The 18,020-nt window shown below is 34.9% G+C and overlaps 4 protein-coding genes across 4 annotated transcripts; all 4 read right to left on the bottom strand.

The window, feature by feature from the left end:
• Positions 1-36: 36 nt before the first annotated feature.
• On the bottom strand, positions 37-2,696 carry LOC125054056 (cytochrome P450 3A19-like). Its single transcript, XM_047655728.1, is given in 2 exon segments — positions 37-256; positions 1,868-2,696. Coding segments are annotated over 2 exon segments (1,005 nt in total). The 3' UTR covers positions 37-80.
• A 1,099-nt stretch (positions 2,697-3,795) lies between these two features.
• On the bottom strand, positions 3,796-6,012 carry LOC125053802 (cytochrome P450 6B2-like). The gene is made up of 2 exons (XM_047655370.1): positions 4,619-6,012; positions 3,796-4,146 (listed from the first exon to the last, which is right to left on the bottom strand). Exons 1-2 carry the CDS (start codon positions 5,988-5,990, stop codon positions 3,983-3,985), a joined length of 1,536 nt encoding a protein of 511 aa, XP_047511326.1. The 5' UTR covers positions 5,991-6,012; the 3' UTR covers positions 3,796-3,982.
• A 619-nt stretch (positions 6,013-6,631) lies between these two features.
• Positions 6,632-17,757, bottom strand: LOC125054058 (cytochrome P450 6k1-like). Its single transcript, XM_047655730.1, has 2 exons — positions 16,687-17,757; positions 6,632-6,798 (listed from the first exon to the last, which is right to left on the bottom strand). The coding sequence occupies exons 1-2, from the start codon at positions 17,624-17,626 to the stop codon at positions 6,632-6,634; spliced, it is 1,107 nt and encodes a 368-aa protein (XP_047511686.1). The 5' UTR covers positions 17,627-17,757.
• Positions 7,849-10,798, bottom strand: LOC125053803 (cytochrome P450 6B4-like). The gene is made up of 2 exons (XM_047655371.1): positions 8,672-10,798; positions 7,849-8,199 (listed from the first exon to the last, which is right to left on the bottom strand). Exons 1-2 carry the CDS (start codon positions 10,041-10,043, stop codon positions 8,036-8,038), a joined length of 1,536 nt encoding a protein of 511 aa, XP_047511327.1. The 5' UTR covers positions 10,044-10,798; the 3' UTR covers positions 7,849-8,035.
• Positions 17,758-18,020: the final 263 nt, after the last annotated feature.

Genomic DNA, 18,020 nt, shown 5'->3' on the forward strand with positions numbered 1-18,020 from the left:
TAAATGACAAAATAATTTACAATAAATCAAACCACATTAATACTTATTTTATATTTCTCCAAATACATAAAGCGATAAAATCAGCAAGATATTTCTCTTGGTACGAATTTCAAATTAATTCCATGTTTAGGTTGAGTGGTCAGCGAGCGTGGTTCTAATTCCACTGTCATACGGGTGTCAGGTGCCAGTTCAACTCGAACTTTTCTCAGGATCGTGAGGAGGCCTGCTGTTATTTGCATCTTGGCGAATCTCATTCCTAAAAAAATATTTCGTTACAAATAGTTCTAAACTTTTGTGTAGAGGAATAAAATTAAACAAACATGAATATTTTAAGAGCAGGGTAGGTCTGCGACTTTTATTACGTAGTACGTAGAAATCCCAGGTGAATTCCTACGTACAATCACAGGATGGATTTTCCAATGTATGTATACAGTGACACAAAACGTTGAGAGAAAACCGGCACACTTTGCCCAAAAATCGACAGTGTGTGTCAGGCAGAAGAAAGCTGATCACGTACTGGCCTATCAGATACAAACTTACAGAAACATACAGAAACTTTAATGTTATCTAAAAAAAAAATTAAGACTTCTGATGTTGTTAAACAAAAACATAATAGTGTCAGTTAAATAATCTGAATTTTTATATACAGGTTGGCCAAAGAGTCGTGGATCAAACGCAAATAGGGGATTGATAGATGAGGTCATCAGCTGCAAAAAATTGTTCTACGGGAGGTCTCTAAGCTCAACCCCTGCAGAGTTATAATTTATTTTGCGTTTTTATAAGAAAACTAGCTGACCCGGCAAACGTCGTTTTGCCATGTGTATATTGTTTCTAGGATTTTTTTTAGTTCAATAAAAATAACTATCGACTATAATAAAAAATAGGGGTTGATCGTAGAGGGGTGACAATTGAGGGTTGTGTGTATTTTTGTATAAAAAAATAGAAACAAAGAGTTTTATCAAAACTATAAAAATTTAGGGGTGGTCCCACCCTTAACATTTAGGGGGATGTAAAATAGATGTTGTCCCATTCTCAGACTTACTGAATATGCATAAAAAATTTCACAAGAATCAATCGAGCCGTTGCGGAGGAGTATGGGAACGAACTTTGTGACACGAGAATTTTATATATTAGATTGACTTTTTCTACTAAGGTTCTGTTTCGCAATGTACGGATGAGTTCCAAATTAGCTATTTAATACTTATTGGTAGGATAAACACTATTGTTGCGTTTCATGACTGTCAGATAGCGCTATTCGTCACATAAAGTTCATCATGTTATGAGTCCGATGAAGTGTCAAATAGCACAATAATTTATCTACCAAATAATTTATGTGTTGCATAGCTATTTGGTACTTTTTCCATACATTGTGAAACAGACCCTTATTCTTATTAAATCTCTAACTCATGGCCATGTGTAATTCCTTTTTAGAATTCCTATTAAATGCGCCAAAACTTGTAATAGTTTCACAGGGTCACTTTACGGTAGAGTAATTTTTTTTCACAATGAGGTCCGAAGTTAACAAAAAGTTATGATTTGAAAAAAAATTATATCGTTTAACTTAATATTATCTTCAATACACTGAATAAACAACTATAAATAGTATGTCTAACGCAAGAACTCATCAGTACCAATCTAGTGGATATTATGAAAAAGATACAGAATGTAGATTTTTTCGAATTTTAATAAGAATTAGTAGAAAAAATCAATTTTCTTATAAAAACGCAAAATAAATTATAACTCTGCAGGGGTTGAGCTTAGAGACCTCCCGTAGAACAATTTTTTGCAGCTGATGACTTTATCTATCCCCTATTTGCGTTTGATCCACGACTTTTTGACCATCCTGTATAATGTAATTTGCACTTACCAATACATGTTCTAGGACCATCTCCAAACGGCATATAGGTGAATGGTTTGATATTTTCTTTTTCATTGCCCATAAACCTTTCAGGCCTGAAGACATCTGGATCAGGGAAATATTCCGGATTCCGTTGTATATGCTGAACTGGTATATGAATACGCACACCTTTATTTAAAAGCACCCCAGAAGGTAGTTTGTAATCTTCAACAAGTTATCTTGTCAAAACACCAATTACGGGATACAGTCTTAATGTTTCATTGATGCATGCGTCCAGGAGAGGCGTCTCACTTACACATTCGTACGATAGTTTTTTGTACTTCGAAAAATAACCGTCTACTTCATCTACCACTCGTTTTTGTATTTCTGGATTCTTTGCCATTTCAAAAAGCATAAAACTCAGTGTGGTAGCCGATGTTTCAAACCCAGCTGCGAAGAACAGTACACACTGGGAAGATAATAGATCATGATTGACTTCCAGTGTTGTTTTCTTCTGTTCACCCTTTAAGTTACTGATACTGTCACCTGTTAAAACTTTTTCAGCCCTCAGACCCAATACTAAATCTACAAAGTCGTGTCGGCCTGAATTCTTATATTGACGCTATTCAAATACATTTGTGAGAAGTTTGCTGAAAAATTCTGGAGCCTCTGATGGAAAGGCTTTGAAACCTAAATTGTAGAAAATTGAAGGCCAGATAATTCGACTGATAGCTTTAAGCCCTTTAGCTGGCTGCGTTGTTATTACGCGTGGTTCAAAATCGGGTTTAGTAATTGTATCTTTAGTCAGTCCGATATGACACTTCCTTAGGATCGTTAATAACCCAGCTATCACCTGCATTTTTTCAAATCTCATTCCTGAAAAAATAAAGAATATTTTTAAAGCGTATAGGGACGATAATCACCTGTTTTAAGTCAATATTATAAATAATTATAATAATGATAATATAATAGTGATATAATAATGATAAAGAAACCCTCACAATCAGCGATATAAAAATAGGCATGCAAATTTCATATATATTAATAATCATAATATCATAATAATACGTATTCTTATTATTGTAAATATATTTCTAACTGTTGTCTGAATTTATGGTCTAAATATTTTCCCACGTTTAAAGGCACCTTGCATTTCAAACCTTCTTGCCCTTGAAAGCATTAAACATCTGTACCTTAAGAAAATATTCATATATTACATATCAATACAAATTCTCTTCTCCAAACGGCAGAAAAGTAAAGGGTATTATATTGTTCTTTTCATTGCCTAAAAACCTTTCCGGTATAAAGTCATCTGAGTTTGGGAAATACTTAGGATCCCTGTGTATGGAATACACTGGGTATATGAATAAGAACTACATTATTTATTACACTCATATTATTTATTACAGCCTCATACACACACACATACAACATATTTGTTTATTTATTTTTATCTCGCTATTAATTAGGTCTAAATTTTCATTTAGTTTAAATGTTTACTTGTGTCTTTTTCCTCTTTCTAGCTTAAAATTGTTATGTTAGAACATATAATTGTGTGTAAAATTTATGACCTCATATGTTCTTGTATCTTTAGCAAACATGTTGTTTTAGGACTTATTAATAAATGTTGCCTGTAATATATTGCGTATATCATGTGATGGTTTCTGTGCTTAATGTCGATAAGTGATACCGCCCATCACTCACATTGCCAGAAGGCTCACAAGTGCGTTGCCGGCCTTTTAGGACTTGGTACGGTATTTTCTTGAGGGAACTAAGTCGAAGTGGTTTGGATGTACTCCAGTGGGCAGCTGGTTCCACATAGTGGTGAAGCGCGGCAAAAACTGCCTTAAGTAACGCTCAGTTGTGAAACGACGCACGTCGAGGTGATATGGATGGTATTACGAGGATGATAATGATTTGATAGGATTTTGTGTAGTAGGGAAATTAAGTAAACAATATATTCTTTACATTTATTATACTAAAATAATAATCACAGTGTTAACGAATGGAAAATGGTTATATTAAACACAACGAAATGATATTTAAAGCGAAAATGACAAAATAATTTACAATAAATCATGTACACCACATTAATACTTATTGTTATATTTCTAAAAACATAAGGCGATGAAATCAGCCTAATATTTATCTTGGTACGAATTTCAAATTTATTCCATGCTTAGGTTGAGTGGTCAGAGAGCGTGGTTCTAATTCCACTGTCATACGGGTGTCAGGTGCCAGTTCAACTCGAACTTTTCTCAGGATCGTGAGGAGGCCTGCTGTCATTTGCATCTTGGCGAATCTCATTCCTAAAAAATATTTTGTAAAAAAATAAGTTCTAAACTTTTGTGTCACAGAGAAATAAAATTAAAATAAACATGACTATTTTAAGAGCAGCTTTAGTCTAGGGTAGGTCTGAGACTCTTATTACGTAGTACGTAGGAATCCCAGGCGAATTCCTACGTACAATCACATGATGGATTTTTTAATGTATGTATACAGTGAAACAAAACGTTGAGAGAAAACCGGCACACTTTGCCCAAAAATCAACAGTGTGTATCAGGTAGAAGAAAATCGGTCACGTACTTGCCTATCAGATACAAAGTCCAATGTTTTTACATACATAAACTTTAATGTTATCTACAAAATGTATGAATAAAGTTAGAGTTAAATAAGTGACCTACCAAGTTTTAAGACTTTCGGCTTTGTTAAACAATAATATAATAGTGTCAGTTAAAGAATCTAATCCGAATTTTTATATATAATGTAATTTGCACTTACCAATACATGTTCTAGGACCATCTCCAAACGGCATATAGGTGAATGGTTTGATATTTTCTTTTTCATTGCCCATAAACCTTTCAGGCCTGAAGACATCTGGATCAGGGAAATATTCCGGATTCCGTTGTATATGCTGAACTGGTATATGTATACGCACACCTTTATTTAAAAGCACTCCAGAAGGTAGTTTGTAATCTTCAACAAGTTCTCTTGTCAAAACACCAAGTACGGGATACAGCCTTAATGTTTCATTGATGCAGGCGTCCAGGAGAGGCGTCTCACTAACACATTCGTACGATATTTTATTGTTCTTCGAAAAATAATGGTCTACTTCATCTAACACTCGTTTTTGTATTTCTGGATTCTTTGCCATTTCAAAAAGTATAAAACTCAGTGTGGTAGCTGATGTTTCAAACCCAGCTGCGAAGAACAATACACACTGGGAAGATAATAGATCATGATTGACTTCCAGTGTTGTTTTCTTCTTTTCACCCTTTAAGTTACTGATACTGTCACCCGTTAAAAATTTTTCAGCCTTCAGACCCAAAACTAAATCTACAAAGTCGTGTCGGCCTGAATTCTTATATTGACGCTGTTCAAATACATTTGTGAGAAGTTTGCTGAAAAATTCTGGAGCCTCTGATGGAAAGGCTTTGAAACCTAAATTGTAGAAAATTGAAGGCCAGATAATTCGACTGATAGCTTTAATACCTCTGACGTTAGAGGCCTCAAAAATCTTCCGACCTATTTCCACGAATGGGTTGTTACTTTCGTCAAGTTTCATTGCCTCCGTTTTGACGCCAAAAGCACAGGATCCAATACAGTCAATTGTAAATCTTGACATCAATGATCTAACCTCGACGCTAGGCTTTTTGCTCAAATCGAATAAGACTTTATCAAGGTTGTCTGAGCATTCTTCTATGAGGTAGAACATTTTCTTCATTTTCGCTGAAGAAAATAGGGGAGTTACGTTTTGCCGTAAAATCTTCCAATTGTCGCCACTTGTAAAGAATATATTTCTACCTATGACTTCTTTATGTGAGTATTCGGCAATTTCTCGGCTGTTGAAATAGTAGAAGTCTTTTGTTAGGATTAATTTTATGTAGTCTGGATCTTTAACAATTAACGCTGGTTCTGTTCCCACGAACGCACCAAAGTATGGTTCTTTTGGGAATTTTTCGCATATTCCATTAACGACTTCCGTGAGAAATTTCTTCATTAATATGTATTCTTTGTAATTCCCAAACAGCGGAGTCGGTTGTAGATGCGGTACATTTCGTTTCTTCCAATAATCGAATTTATATTGTGACCAATAATAAAATATTGATAATAATACACCGAGAAATGCTAGAAGTACTGCGGTTACTGCCATTTTTTTTGCTTTGTGAAATTAATATGATAGCACCCTTTTATATGTACCTAATAATCACTGCGCTCAACATTCTTATCACACTCATGGAAATAATCTGATCACTGATCTGAGTATTAAGTAACCGATAAACCCTAAATTGGGTTCCAAATTCATGGAACTGATAGTGTTGATATTAGAATTAATCGATGTACGAACATTGCTTTGTTATAATTGCTTGCATATGTTTGTCTGTATAGAATTATAGTTAAATCTCTGTTCTAAATTTTCAAACTGAGTTGACAGCAGTTAAAAGACGAGCACCTGGCATTGTTTCACTGAGTAAGTGTATAGTAATACAATTGTAATTTGGAAATCCCGAATTCTCATTAGCCGAGTTATAGAACCAATTCTAAACATATCATTGCTAGTATTAAACCAAGCTTAAGTTTTCTAAGGCAGTGCTAAATATATGAATACATATGTTACATAAATTATAGGTGCAAATAAAAACTCTGTTAACGATCGCCGGTTTAATTCGTAGGCTAAAATCATATTTGACAGTTAATGGTTAAGTGTAAAGAAATAAAATACCTATCACGTTTTGATTTATACATCTTGTTATATTATATTATTTACTTGATTTGAATATTAATAGTGCAGATTCAACAAAAGTTGTTAGGTATCAATTCATGTGAATCAGAGTTGAACATGACCTGAGTGATAGGTTCAAAATCGACTTTAGTAATTGTATCTTTAGTCAGTCCGATATGACACTTCCTTAGGATCGTTAATAACCCAGCTGTCACCTGCATTTTTTCAAATCTCATTCCTGAATAAATAAAGAATATTTTTAAAGCATATAGGGACGATAATCACCTGTTTTAAGTCAATATTATAAATAATTATAATAATGATATAATAATGATAAAGAAACGCTCACAATCAGCGATATAAAAATAGGCATGCAAATTTCATATATATTAATAATCATAATATCATAATAATACGTATTCTTATTATTGTAAATATATTTTTAACTGTTGTCTGAATTTATGGTCTAAATATTTTCTCACGTTTAAAGGCACCTTGCATTTCAAACCTTCTTGCCCTTGAAAGCATTAAACATCTGTACCTTAAGAAAATATTCATATATTACATATCAATACAAATTCTCTTCTCCAAACGGCAGAAAAGTAAATGGTATTATATTGTCCTTTTCATTGCCTAAAAACCTTTCCGGTATGAAGTCATCTGGGTTTGGGAAATACTTAGGTTCCCTGTGTATGGAATACACTGGGTATATGAATTCGAACTCCTTTATTTATTACACTCATATTATTTATTACTCATACATACAACATATTAGTTTATTTTTATCTCGCTCTTAATTAAGTTTAATTTTTTATTTAGTTTAAGTGTTTACTTGTGCCTTTTTCCTCTTTCTAGCTTAAAATTGTTATGTTCTAATATAATAATGTGTTAAATTTATGACCTCATATGTTCTTGTATCTTTAGCATACATGTTGTTTTAGGACTTATTAATAAATGTTGCCTGTAATATATTGCGTATATCATGTGATGGTTTCTGTGCTTAATGTCGATAAGTGATACCGCCCATCACTCACATTGCCAGAAGGCTCGCAAGTGCGTTGCCGGCCTTTTAGGACTTGGTACGGTATTTTCTTGAGGGAACTAAGTCGAAGTGGTTTGGATGTACTCCAGTGGGCAGCTGGTTCCACATAGTGGTGAAGCGCGGCAAAAACTGCCTTAAGTAACGCTCAGTTGTGAAACGACGCACGTCGAGGTGATATGGATGGTATTACGAGGATGATAATGATTTGATAGGATTTTGTGTAGTAGGGAAATTAAGTAAACAATATATTCTTTACATTTATTATACTAAAATAATAATCACAGTGTTAACGAATGGAAAATGGTTATATTAAACACAACGAAATGATATTTAAAGCGAAAATGACAAAATAATTTACAATAAATCATGTACACCACATTAATACTTATTGTTATATTTCTAAAAACATAAGGCGATGAAATCAGCCTAATATTTATCTTGGTACGAATTTCAAATTTATTCCATGCTTAGGTTGAGTGGTCAGAGAGCGTGGTTCTAATTCCACTGTCATACGGGTGTCAGGTGCCAGTTCAACTCGAACTTTTCTCAGGATCGTGAGGAGGCCTGCTGTCATTTGCATCTTGGCGAATCTCATTCCTAAAAAATATTTTGTAAAAAAATAAGTTCTAAACTTTTGTGTCACAGAGAAATAAAATTAAAATAAACATGACTATTTTAAGAGCAGCTTTAGTCTAGGGTAGGTCTGAGACTCTTATTACGTAGTACGTAGGAATCCCAGGCGAATTCCTACGTACAATCACATGATGGATTTTTTAATGTATGTATACAGTGAAACAAAACGTTGAGAGAAAACCGGCACACTTTGCCCAAAAATCAACAGTGTGTATCAGGTAGAAGAAAATCGGTCACGTACTTGCCTATCAGATACAAAGTCCAATGTTTTTACATACATAAACTTTAATGTTATCTACAAAATGTATGAATAAAGTTAGAGTTAAATAAGTGACCTACCAAGTTTTAAGACTTTCGGCTTTGTTAAACAATAATATAATAGTGTCAGTTAAAGAATCTAATCCGAATTTTTATATATAATGTAATTTGCACTTACCAATACATGTTCTAGGACCATCTCCAAACGGCATATAGGTGAATGGTTTGATATTTTCTTTTTCATTGCCCATAAACCTTTCAGGCCTGAAGACATCTGGATCAGGGAAATATTCCGGATTCCGTTGTATATGCTGAACTGGTATATGTATACGCACTCCTTTATTTAAAAGCACTCCAGAAGGTAGTTTGTAATCTTCAACAAGTTCTCTTGTCAAAACACCAAGTACGGGATACAGCCTTAATGTTTCATTGATGCAGGCGTCCAGGAGAGGCGTCTCACTAACACATTCGTACGATATTTTATTGTTCTTCGAAAAATAATGGTCTACTTCATCTAACACTCGTTTTTGTATTTCTGGATTCTTTGCCATTTCAAAAAGTATAAAACTCAGTGTGGTAGCTGATGTTTCAAACCCAGCTGCGAAGAACAATACACACTGGGAAGATAATAGATCATGATTGACTTCCAGTGTTGTTTTCTTCTTTTCACCCTTTAAGTTACTGATACTGTCACCCGTTAAAAATTTTTCAGCCTTCAGACCCAAAACTAAATCTACAAAGTCGTGTCGGCCTGAATTCTTATATTGACGCTGTTCAAATACATTTTCGAGAAGTTTGCCGAAAAATTCTGAAACCTCTAATGGAAAGGCTTTGAAACCTAAATTGTAGAAAATTGAAGGCCAGATAAGTCGGCTGATAGCTTTAATACCTCTGACGTTAGAAGTCCCAAAAATCTTGCGACCTATTTCCACGAATGGGTTGTTACTTTCGTCAAGTTTCATTGCCTTCGTTTCGACGCCAAAAGTACAGGATCCAATACAGTCTATTGTAAACCTTGACATTAAAGCTCTAACCTCGACGCTAGGCTTTTTGCTTAAATCGAATAAGACTTTATCAAGGTTATCTGAGCATTCCTCTATGAGGTAGAACATTTTCTTCATTTTCGCTGAAGAAAATAGGGGAGTTACGTTTTGCCGTAATATCTTCCAATTATCGCCACTAGTAAAGAATATATTTCTACCTACGACTTCTTTATGTGAGTGCTCGGCAATTTCTCGGCTGTTGAAATAGTAGAAGTCTTTTGTTAGGATTAATTTTATGTAGTCTGGATCTTTAACAATTAACGCTGGTTCTGTTCCCACGAACGCACCAATGTATGGTTCTTTTGGGAATTTTTCGCATATTCCATTAACGACTTCCGTGAGAAACTTCTTCAGTAGTATGTATTCTTTGTAATTCCCAAACAGCGGAGTTGGTTGAAGATGCGGTACATTTCGTTTCTTCCAATAATCGAATTTATATTGTGACCAATAATAAAGTATTGATAATAATACACCGAGAAATGCTAGAAGTACTGCCGTTACTGCCATTTTTTTCCTATGTGAAATGGATATGATAGCACCCTTTTATATAAAATATCATTACATTCTTATCACACTCATGTCAATAATCTGATCACTGATCTATGTTTTACGTAACCGATAAACCCAAGATTAGGTTCCTAATCATGAACATGATTGTGTTGATGTCGCCGCCAACTAGCTTAATTGGCCGTTCAATTAACAGCCTAGCCTTTTAAATAAACGGCGCCGTTTAACTAGCGGCCTGAAAGATATTCAGCCGTATTGTTTCTTACAACATTTAGTAAACTGGCTGACTAGGCGTTGGGGTGCTGTGACGTTTCGGCTTTCGCAGGTACTGTCTGGCCATGGATACTTTGGGCGGTATCTGTATAAGGTGCCTAGAAGGGAGGTGCATCCGTTGTGTCACCACTGCGGCGCTCCAAATGACACGGCGGAGCATACTGTGTCTGAGTGTGTCACCTGGACAAGGGAGCGTCATGAACTGGTATCGGTCATAGGGGCGGACCTCTCTTTACCGGGTATTATATTAGCTATGCTAGGGAGGCAGGCTAGGGAGGCTATGAGGCAGCCTGGAGTGCAATAGTCACCTTCTGTGAGCATGTAATGCTGCAGAAGGAGGCAGCTGAGCGATTGAGGGAGAGGTCTGGGGATGACCGTAGCCTGACAGTATATATATAGGTAACACGACTGAATCTCTCGGCTGCATTTCCAGACTCTGGGGCGATCGTCAACATCCACGACTGTTTTAATGTAAAGTGGGAACAAACCGTGATCCATGTGTGTATTATTTCAGTATTATTATTATTTTCTTATGTAGCCAAGTCCACATTTCAAGGATCGTCATGCGCACTTAAATGTCATTGCTAGTGGCGGCGTCCATGCGTCGGGTTGTCTCTCCCCCTAAAATATGGCGAGGGGGCCGATGGCTGGCCATGCGTCATACTCGTGAACGGGTGCTACTTGTGGTGACTGGTCGTACTTGAATTCGTGTATGCGATGATGTTAATTATTTCGACTATGTGTTTGCGTGTTGTTCCCACGAGAATGTAAGTGCGTGCTCCTATTTCACCATGCCTCCTGCTGATAGGGGACAAGTCTTTGTTTTTAATTTTTGTTATTATTATTAATTACTTAAGATGTTATGTGGAACATGGTGTAATGGTTGCAGCTCCTTACAAACGTTGTGTAAAAAAAAAATGCCGATTAAAAAGAGTGGCGGAGAGTTCTTCTCTTCCGTTCTACGCCCTTGATTTGAGAACTGGCAGTAAATGTAAAATTAGAAGCATTAATATGTATTTCTTTAATGACGAATCACAAGTGTACATTGTGTTACCTACGTGAATAAATGATTTTTTGATTTTGATTTTGATTTTTGACCGGTTCAAGGCTGGGGGCTCGACCTCGAGTGGCCCAGAACCGCAGATCTTGAATGAGCTCTCTATGTCGGATATAAGCCCGGGCCCCTTGGGTAGAATGCCTAGCGAACCCCGAGGGCCCATATTAAGGGCGTGTGAGGGCTGAGGTGTTTTTAGTGGGTGGGGTCTCGCTACCCCTCTGAATAGCAGAGGGATTGGAGTGTAGACCCAGCCCCACAGTCCCCGCGTCAAGCTCGACATCCTTGATGCGGGCCTGCGTAAGCGCATTTTCACCTCACATATAAAAATAAAAAAAAAGCGCTTACTATATATATATACGTATGTTATATAAATTACTAGCCGACCCGGTGAACTTTGTTCCGCCTAACAGTCTAATAATATCTTGTTAACTTTAGTGAAACTTAATTTAGGATTTCATTAAGGTAATAACATTAATAAAACTTTTTTTGTAAATACAGAATTGTTAGATTTCTTGCCATTGCGAAAAAAGAAGAATGGCAGTTTTACACATTAGGCCTCTTCTCTCTAGCGCCAATATTGCGATACTGCATGTAAAAGCACTTTCTGATATACAAAATTTTTTGTTTGTTATCCGGCGCAAGAACAAAGTGGTAGGTTTCTTTTATATGCGTAATTTTGTCAACAGATGGCACCACATGCTGATACGATCGCCGGTTATATTCGTTGGCTAAAATCATATTTGACAGTTAAAGGTTAAGTGTAAAGAAATTAAATATCACGTTTTGATTTATACATCTTGTTAGGTTATATTAATTACTTGATTTTAATATTAATAGTGCAGATTCAACAAAAGTTGTTAGGTATCAATTCATATGAATCAGAGTTGTCAGTTGTTGACATGACCTGAGTGTAAACTTCAAGTGGATCCCTTTAGCGGGCTGCGTTGTTATTACGCGTGGTTCAAAATCGACTTTAGTAATTATTGTATCTTTAGTCAATGCGATATGGCACTTCCTTAGGATCGTTAATAACCCAGCTGTCACCTGCATTTTTGCAAATCTCATTCCTGAAAAAATAAAGAATATTTTAAAAGCGTATAGTGACGCCAATCATGTTAGTGTTACCTGCCAATATCATTAGTAAATTATATTAATGATAATGGTTAATTTTCAAAGAAAGTGGTTTATTAAGATTGATTAATTATGAAAAAAATAGGCATGCAAATGTCATACCTATAAATCAAATCAAAATCATTTATTTATTTAGGTTTCACAATGTAATGAACAAAATATAAAATATATATAATACGAACGTCAAAAAGATATATAATCATAATATCAGAATAATAAAAATATTAAATATATTTCTAATGTTGTCCAAATTTATCGTCTAAATACTCTTTCATACTAAAAGGCACCTTGCCTTTAAAAACCTTCTTACCCTTGGAAGCATAACACAGCTGTACTAACACCTTAAGAAAATATTCATAATATTACATACCAATACAAATTCTCGGCCCTTCTCCAAACGGCAGAAAAGTAAATGGTATTATATTATCCTTTTCATTGCCTAAAAACCTTTCCGGTATAAAGTCTTCCGGTAGAAATACTTAGGATCCCTGTGTATGGAATACACTGGTATATGAATACGAACTCCTTTATTTAATAAAACACCTGAAGGGAGTTTAAAATCTTCCACCACTTCTCTTGTAAGAACACCAAGAACTTAGTAAAGCCTCAAAGTCTCATTGATGCAGGCTTCTAAATACGGTATCTCAGACATACATACAACATATAAGTTTATTTATTTTTATGTTTCAGTGTTTACTTCTTTATCCCCTTTCTACCTTTAATTTTTTATGTTTTGATATAATTGTGTGTAAAATTTATGACCTCATATGTTCTTGTATCTTTATCATAAATGTTGTTTTAAGACTTATTAATAAATGTTTTCTTAATATATTATACACAACGATATTTAAAGCGTAAATGACAGAATAATTCACAAATAATCATGAAAACCACATTAATACTTATTGTTATAATATTATTTATTTATTAATTTTATTATTTATTTATTTCTCCAAATACAGACATTTCTCTTGGTACGAATTTCAAATTTATTCCATGTTTAGGTTGAGTGGTCAGCGCGCGTGGTTCTAATTCCACTGTCATATGGGTGTCAGGTGCCAGTTCAACTCGAATTTTTCTCAGAATCGTGAGGAGGCCTGCTGTTATTTGCATCTTGGCGAATCTCATTCCTAAAAAAATATTTCGTAAAAAATAAGTTCTAAACTTTTGTGTCACAGAAAAATAAAATTAAAATAAGGCTAGGTCTGCGACTGTTATTCCAGTGATTCTACGTTGGTTGACTCAAATGGATTCATTAATGTACAGTGAAAGAAAACGTCATGAGAAAACCGGCATACTTGGCCAAAAATCTACAGTTTGTTTCAGACATGGAACGCTGATCACCTGCTTGCCCATCAGATACATATTCTGAGGCAAAACCAATGTTTTACGTTCAAAATTTTTTAATGTTATCTAAAACAAGTACGAATAAAGTAAATGACCTAACCAGTTTTATGATTTCCAGTTAAAGAATCTTATCCGGATTTTTATGTATAATGTAACTTGCACTTACCAATACATGTTCTAGGACCTTCTCCAAACGGCAGATAGGTGAATGGTTTTATATTTTCTTTTTCATCGCCCATGAACCTTTCAGGCCTGAAGACATCAGGATCAGGGAAATATTCCGAATTCCGTTGTAAATGTTGAACTGGTATATGAATACGCATACCTTTATTTAAAAGCACTCCAGAAGGTAGTTTGTAATCTTCAACAAGTTCTCTTGTCAAAACACCAACTACAGGATACAGCCTTAATGTTTCATTGATGCAGGCATCCAAGAGAGGCGTCTCACTAACACATTCGTACGATAGTTTATTGTTCTTTGAAAAGTAATCGTCTACTTCATCTAACACTCGTTTTTGTATTTCTGGATTCTTTGCCATTTCAAAAAGCATAAAACTCAGTGTGGTAGCTGATGTTTCAAATCCAGCTGCGAAGAACAGCATACACTGGGCAGTTAATAGATCATGATCGACTTCCAGTGTTATTTTCTTCTTTTCACCCTTTAAGTTACTGATACTGTCACCTGTTAAAACTTTATCAGCCCTCAGACCCAATACTAAATCTACAAAGTCGTGTCTGCCTGATTTCTTATATTGACGCTGTTCAAAAACATTAGTGAGAAGTTTGCTGAAAAACTCAGGAATCTCTGATGGAAAGGCTTTGAAACCTAAATTGTAGAAAATTGAAGGCCAGATAACGCGACTGACAACTTTTAAACCTCTGACGTTAGAGGCCTCGAAAATCTTTTGACCTATCTCCACGAAGGGGTTGCTACTTTCGTCCAGTTTCATGGCATTCGTATTGACGCCAAATGCACAGGATCCAATACAGTCAATTGTAAACCTTGACATTAAAGCTCTTACCTCGACGCTAGGCTCTTTGCTCAAATCGAATAAGACTTTATCAAGGTTGTCTGAGCATTCCTCTATGAGGTAGAACATTTTCTTCATTTTCGCTAAAGAAAATAGGGGAGTTACGTTTTGCCGTAAAACCTTCCACCGATCGCCTCCAGCGAAGAACAAGTTTGTAGTAAGGACTTCCCTATGTGAATGCTCTGCAATTTCGCGGCTGTTAAAATAGTAGAAGTCTTTTGATAGGATTAATTTTATGTAGTCTGGGTCTTTAACAATTAACGTTGGTTCTGTTCCCACGAACGCACCAATATATGGTTCTTTTGGGAATGTTTCGCATATTCCATTAACGACATCGGTGATAAAATTCTTCAGTAATATGTATTCTTTGTAATTCCCAAACAGCGGAGTCGGTTGTAGATGCGGTACATTTCGTTTCTTCCAATAATCGAATTTGTTTTGTGACCAATAATAAAATATTGATAATAATACACCGAGAAATGCAAGAAGTACTGCGGTTACTGCCATTTTTTAGCTTTGTGAAATGAATATGATAGCACCCTTTTATATACAATTATGACTGCGCTAAACAGTCTTATCAAAATCATGTAAATAATCTGATCACTGATCTGTTTATTAAGTAATCGATAAGCCCAAGATTAAGTCCCTATTCACGGATATGATTGTGTTTATATTAAAATTAATAGATGAAACATTGCATTTTTTGCAGCTTTGTCTATATATAATTAGAGTTCCAATTTCTGACCAACTGAATTGTTAGCAGTTAAAAAACGCCAGCCAGTATTTCACTAGGTATGTATATAATAAAACAATTAGAATTTGTGAATCCCGAATTCTCATTAGTCTAGTGAAAGAATCAATTTAAACATATCATGCTATAAAACAAAGCTAAAGTATTCTATGGCAGTAATAACTATATGTATACATATAAACATATACCTTATAGGGTGCAAATAAACACTCTTTTAACAATCCCGATTTTATTCGTAGGCTATTATGTAGGTTAAGTTCAAAGAAATAAAATGTTTACGTTGTATAATATACTTATATATTTTTCATTGGATATTTAAAGTGCAGATTCGACAAAAGCTGTTAGGTATATTCCAATTCAAGTGAATCAGAGTTGTCATCCACTAATTTATGTCCTGAGTGTTAGCTTCAAGTGGATCCCTTTAGCGGGCTGCGTTGTTATTACGCGTGGTTCAAAATCGACTTTAGTAATTGTATCTTTAGTCAATCCAATATGACACTTCCTTAGGATCGTTAATAACCCAGCTGTCAGCTGCATTTTTGCAAATCTCATTCCTGAAAAAACAAAGAATATTTTGAAAGCGAACAGTGACGACAATCACGTTAGTTTTTGTTTTAAGCCAATACCATTAATATTAATAAATAATAACATAATAAATCGTGTATTTGCAAAGTAAGTGGTACATTCAGATTGATTAAAATATTTATTATATCTAAAAATAAATATTTTAGATAAAAATTATTAAAAAAAAAACACAAAACAAAATATTTATTATATCTAAAAATAAATATTTTAGATATAAATTATTAAAAAAACCCACAATCAGACATATAAAAATAAGCATGCAAATGTCATATTAATTATCATAATATCACAATAATAAGAATAGTAATGATATTTCTAACTGTTGTCTGAATTTATGATCTAAATACATACTCTCCCAAATTAAAAGGCACCTTGCCTTTAAAAACAGCACAGCTGTGTAATGCTTGCCCTTGAAAGTTTTACACAACTATGCTTACACCTAAAGAAAAATGTTCATATATTACATACCAATACAAATTCTCGGCCCTTCTCCAAATGGCAGAAAAGTAAACGGTGTTATATTGTCCTTTTCATTGCCTAAAAACCTTTCCGGTATGAAGTCATCTGGGTTTGGGAAATACTTATGATCCCTGTGTATGGAATACACTGGTATATGAATACGAACTCCTTTATTTAGTAAAACACCTGAAGGTAGTTTAAAATCTTCCACTACTTCTCTTGTAAGAACACCAAGAACTGGATAAAGCCTCAAAGTCTCATTGATGCAGGCTTCTAAATACGGTGTCTCAAACAAACATTCGTATTCCAGTTTATTTCGCCGCTTAAAATATTCGTCAACTTCTGCAATCGCCAGTCTTTGTTTATCTGAATTTTTGGCCAGCTCATACAACAAAAAGCTTAGTGTAGTAGCGGATGTTTCATATCCCGCTGCGAAAAATATCATACATTGTGCACTTAAGAAGTCATTGTCTGCTTCTATAAGGCACTTCTCAGTCCCTCCCTTCATGTTCTTAATACTATCACCATTTAAATGTTTATTTTGTTTCAAACTCAGAACCAAATCGACAAAATCATGTCTCCCAGATTCCTTGTAATTTCTCTCTTCAAATACGTCTTTAAGCAATTTATCGAAGAACTCCGTAAGTTCTGAAGGGAATGATTCAAATCCTAGTTTGTAGAATAAATCTGGCCATACAGCGCGTGCCATATTTTTAAAACCTCTTGCATTGGACGCCTCGAAAATCTTCTGCCCAATCACAAAGAAAGGATTATTCTTTTCAACTAACATAGCTTTTGTCTGGATCCCAAAGCCACAAGATCCGATGCAGTCAATTGTGTACCGTGCTACCAAAGCTTTGACCTCAACACTTGATGTTTCTGATACTTCGTCCAGTATTTTCGAAAATATATTGGAGCATTCTTCTATTAGGTAGAACATCTTCTTCATTTTCGCCGAAGAGAAGAGCGGTGTCAGATTCTGTCTGATAACTCTCCATCTATCTCCGCTTGTGAAAAACAGGGTTTTTGTAATCGCTTCTCTATGACTATATTCACTTGCCTCGCGGCCATTGAAATAATAGAAGTCTTTTGTAAATATCTGCTTGATCAGTTCTGGTTCTTGAACAATTAAGGTTGGCAATGTACCATAGTACACTCCTATATAAGGTTCTTTAGGAAATTTCACACAAACATCCCTAACAACTTCATGAATTGACTTTCTTAAAATAATATAATCGATATAATTACCAAACAGGGGCAGTGGTGCCGGTTGAATAACGTTTCTTGATAGCCAATAATTGAATTTTCTTGTCGATATCCAATATAAAAATAATAATAAACAA

The sequence above is a fragment of the Pieris napi genome, chromosome 11, assembly GCF_905475465.1.
Source record: "Pieris napi chromosome 11, ilPieNapi1.2, whole genome shotgun sequence".
Classification (NCBI taxonomy): Eukaryota; Metazoa; Arthropoda; class Insecta; order Lepidoptera; family Pieridae; genus Pieris; species Pieris napi.

What these genes read in the sequence shown, in the direction of transcription:
- LOC125054058 (XM_047655730.1), bottom strand. Translation starts at nt 17,626, where the DNA reads ATGAAGAAGATGTTCTACCTAATAGAAGAATGCTCCAATATATTTTCG. An exon ending in AGGGCCGAGAATTTGTATTG is followed by an intron (nt 6,799 to 16,686) that starts GTATGTAATATA and finishes TTATTTATTCAG; the next exon opens with GAATGAGATTTGAAAAAATG.
- LOC125053803 (XM_047655371.1), bottom strand. Translation starts at nt 10,043, where the DNA reads ATGGCAGTAACGGCAGTACTTCTAGCATTTCTCGGTGTATTATTATCA. An exon ending in TGGTCCTAGAACATGTATTG is followed by an intron (nt 8,200 to 8,671) that starts GTAAGTGCAAAT and finishes AATATTTTTTAG; the next exon opens with GAATGAGATTCGCCAAGATG.
- LOC125053802 (XM_047655370.1), bottom strand. Translation starts at nt 5,990, where the DNA reads ATGGCAGTAACCGCAGTACTTCTAGCATTTCTCGGTGTATTATTATCA. An exon ending in TGGTCCTAGAACATGTATTG is followed by an intron (nt 4,147 to 4,618) that starts GTAAGTGCAAAT and finishes AATATTTTTTAG; the next exon opens with GAATGAGATTCGCCAAGATG.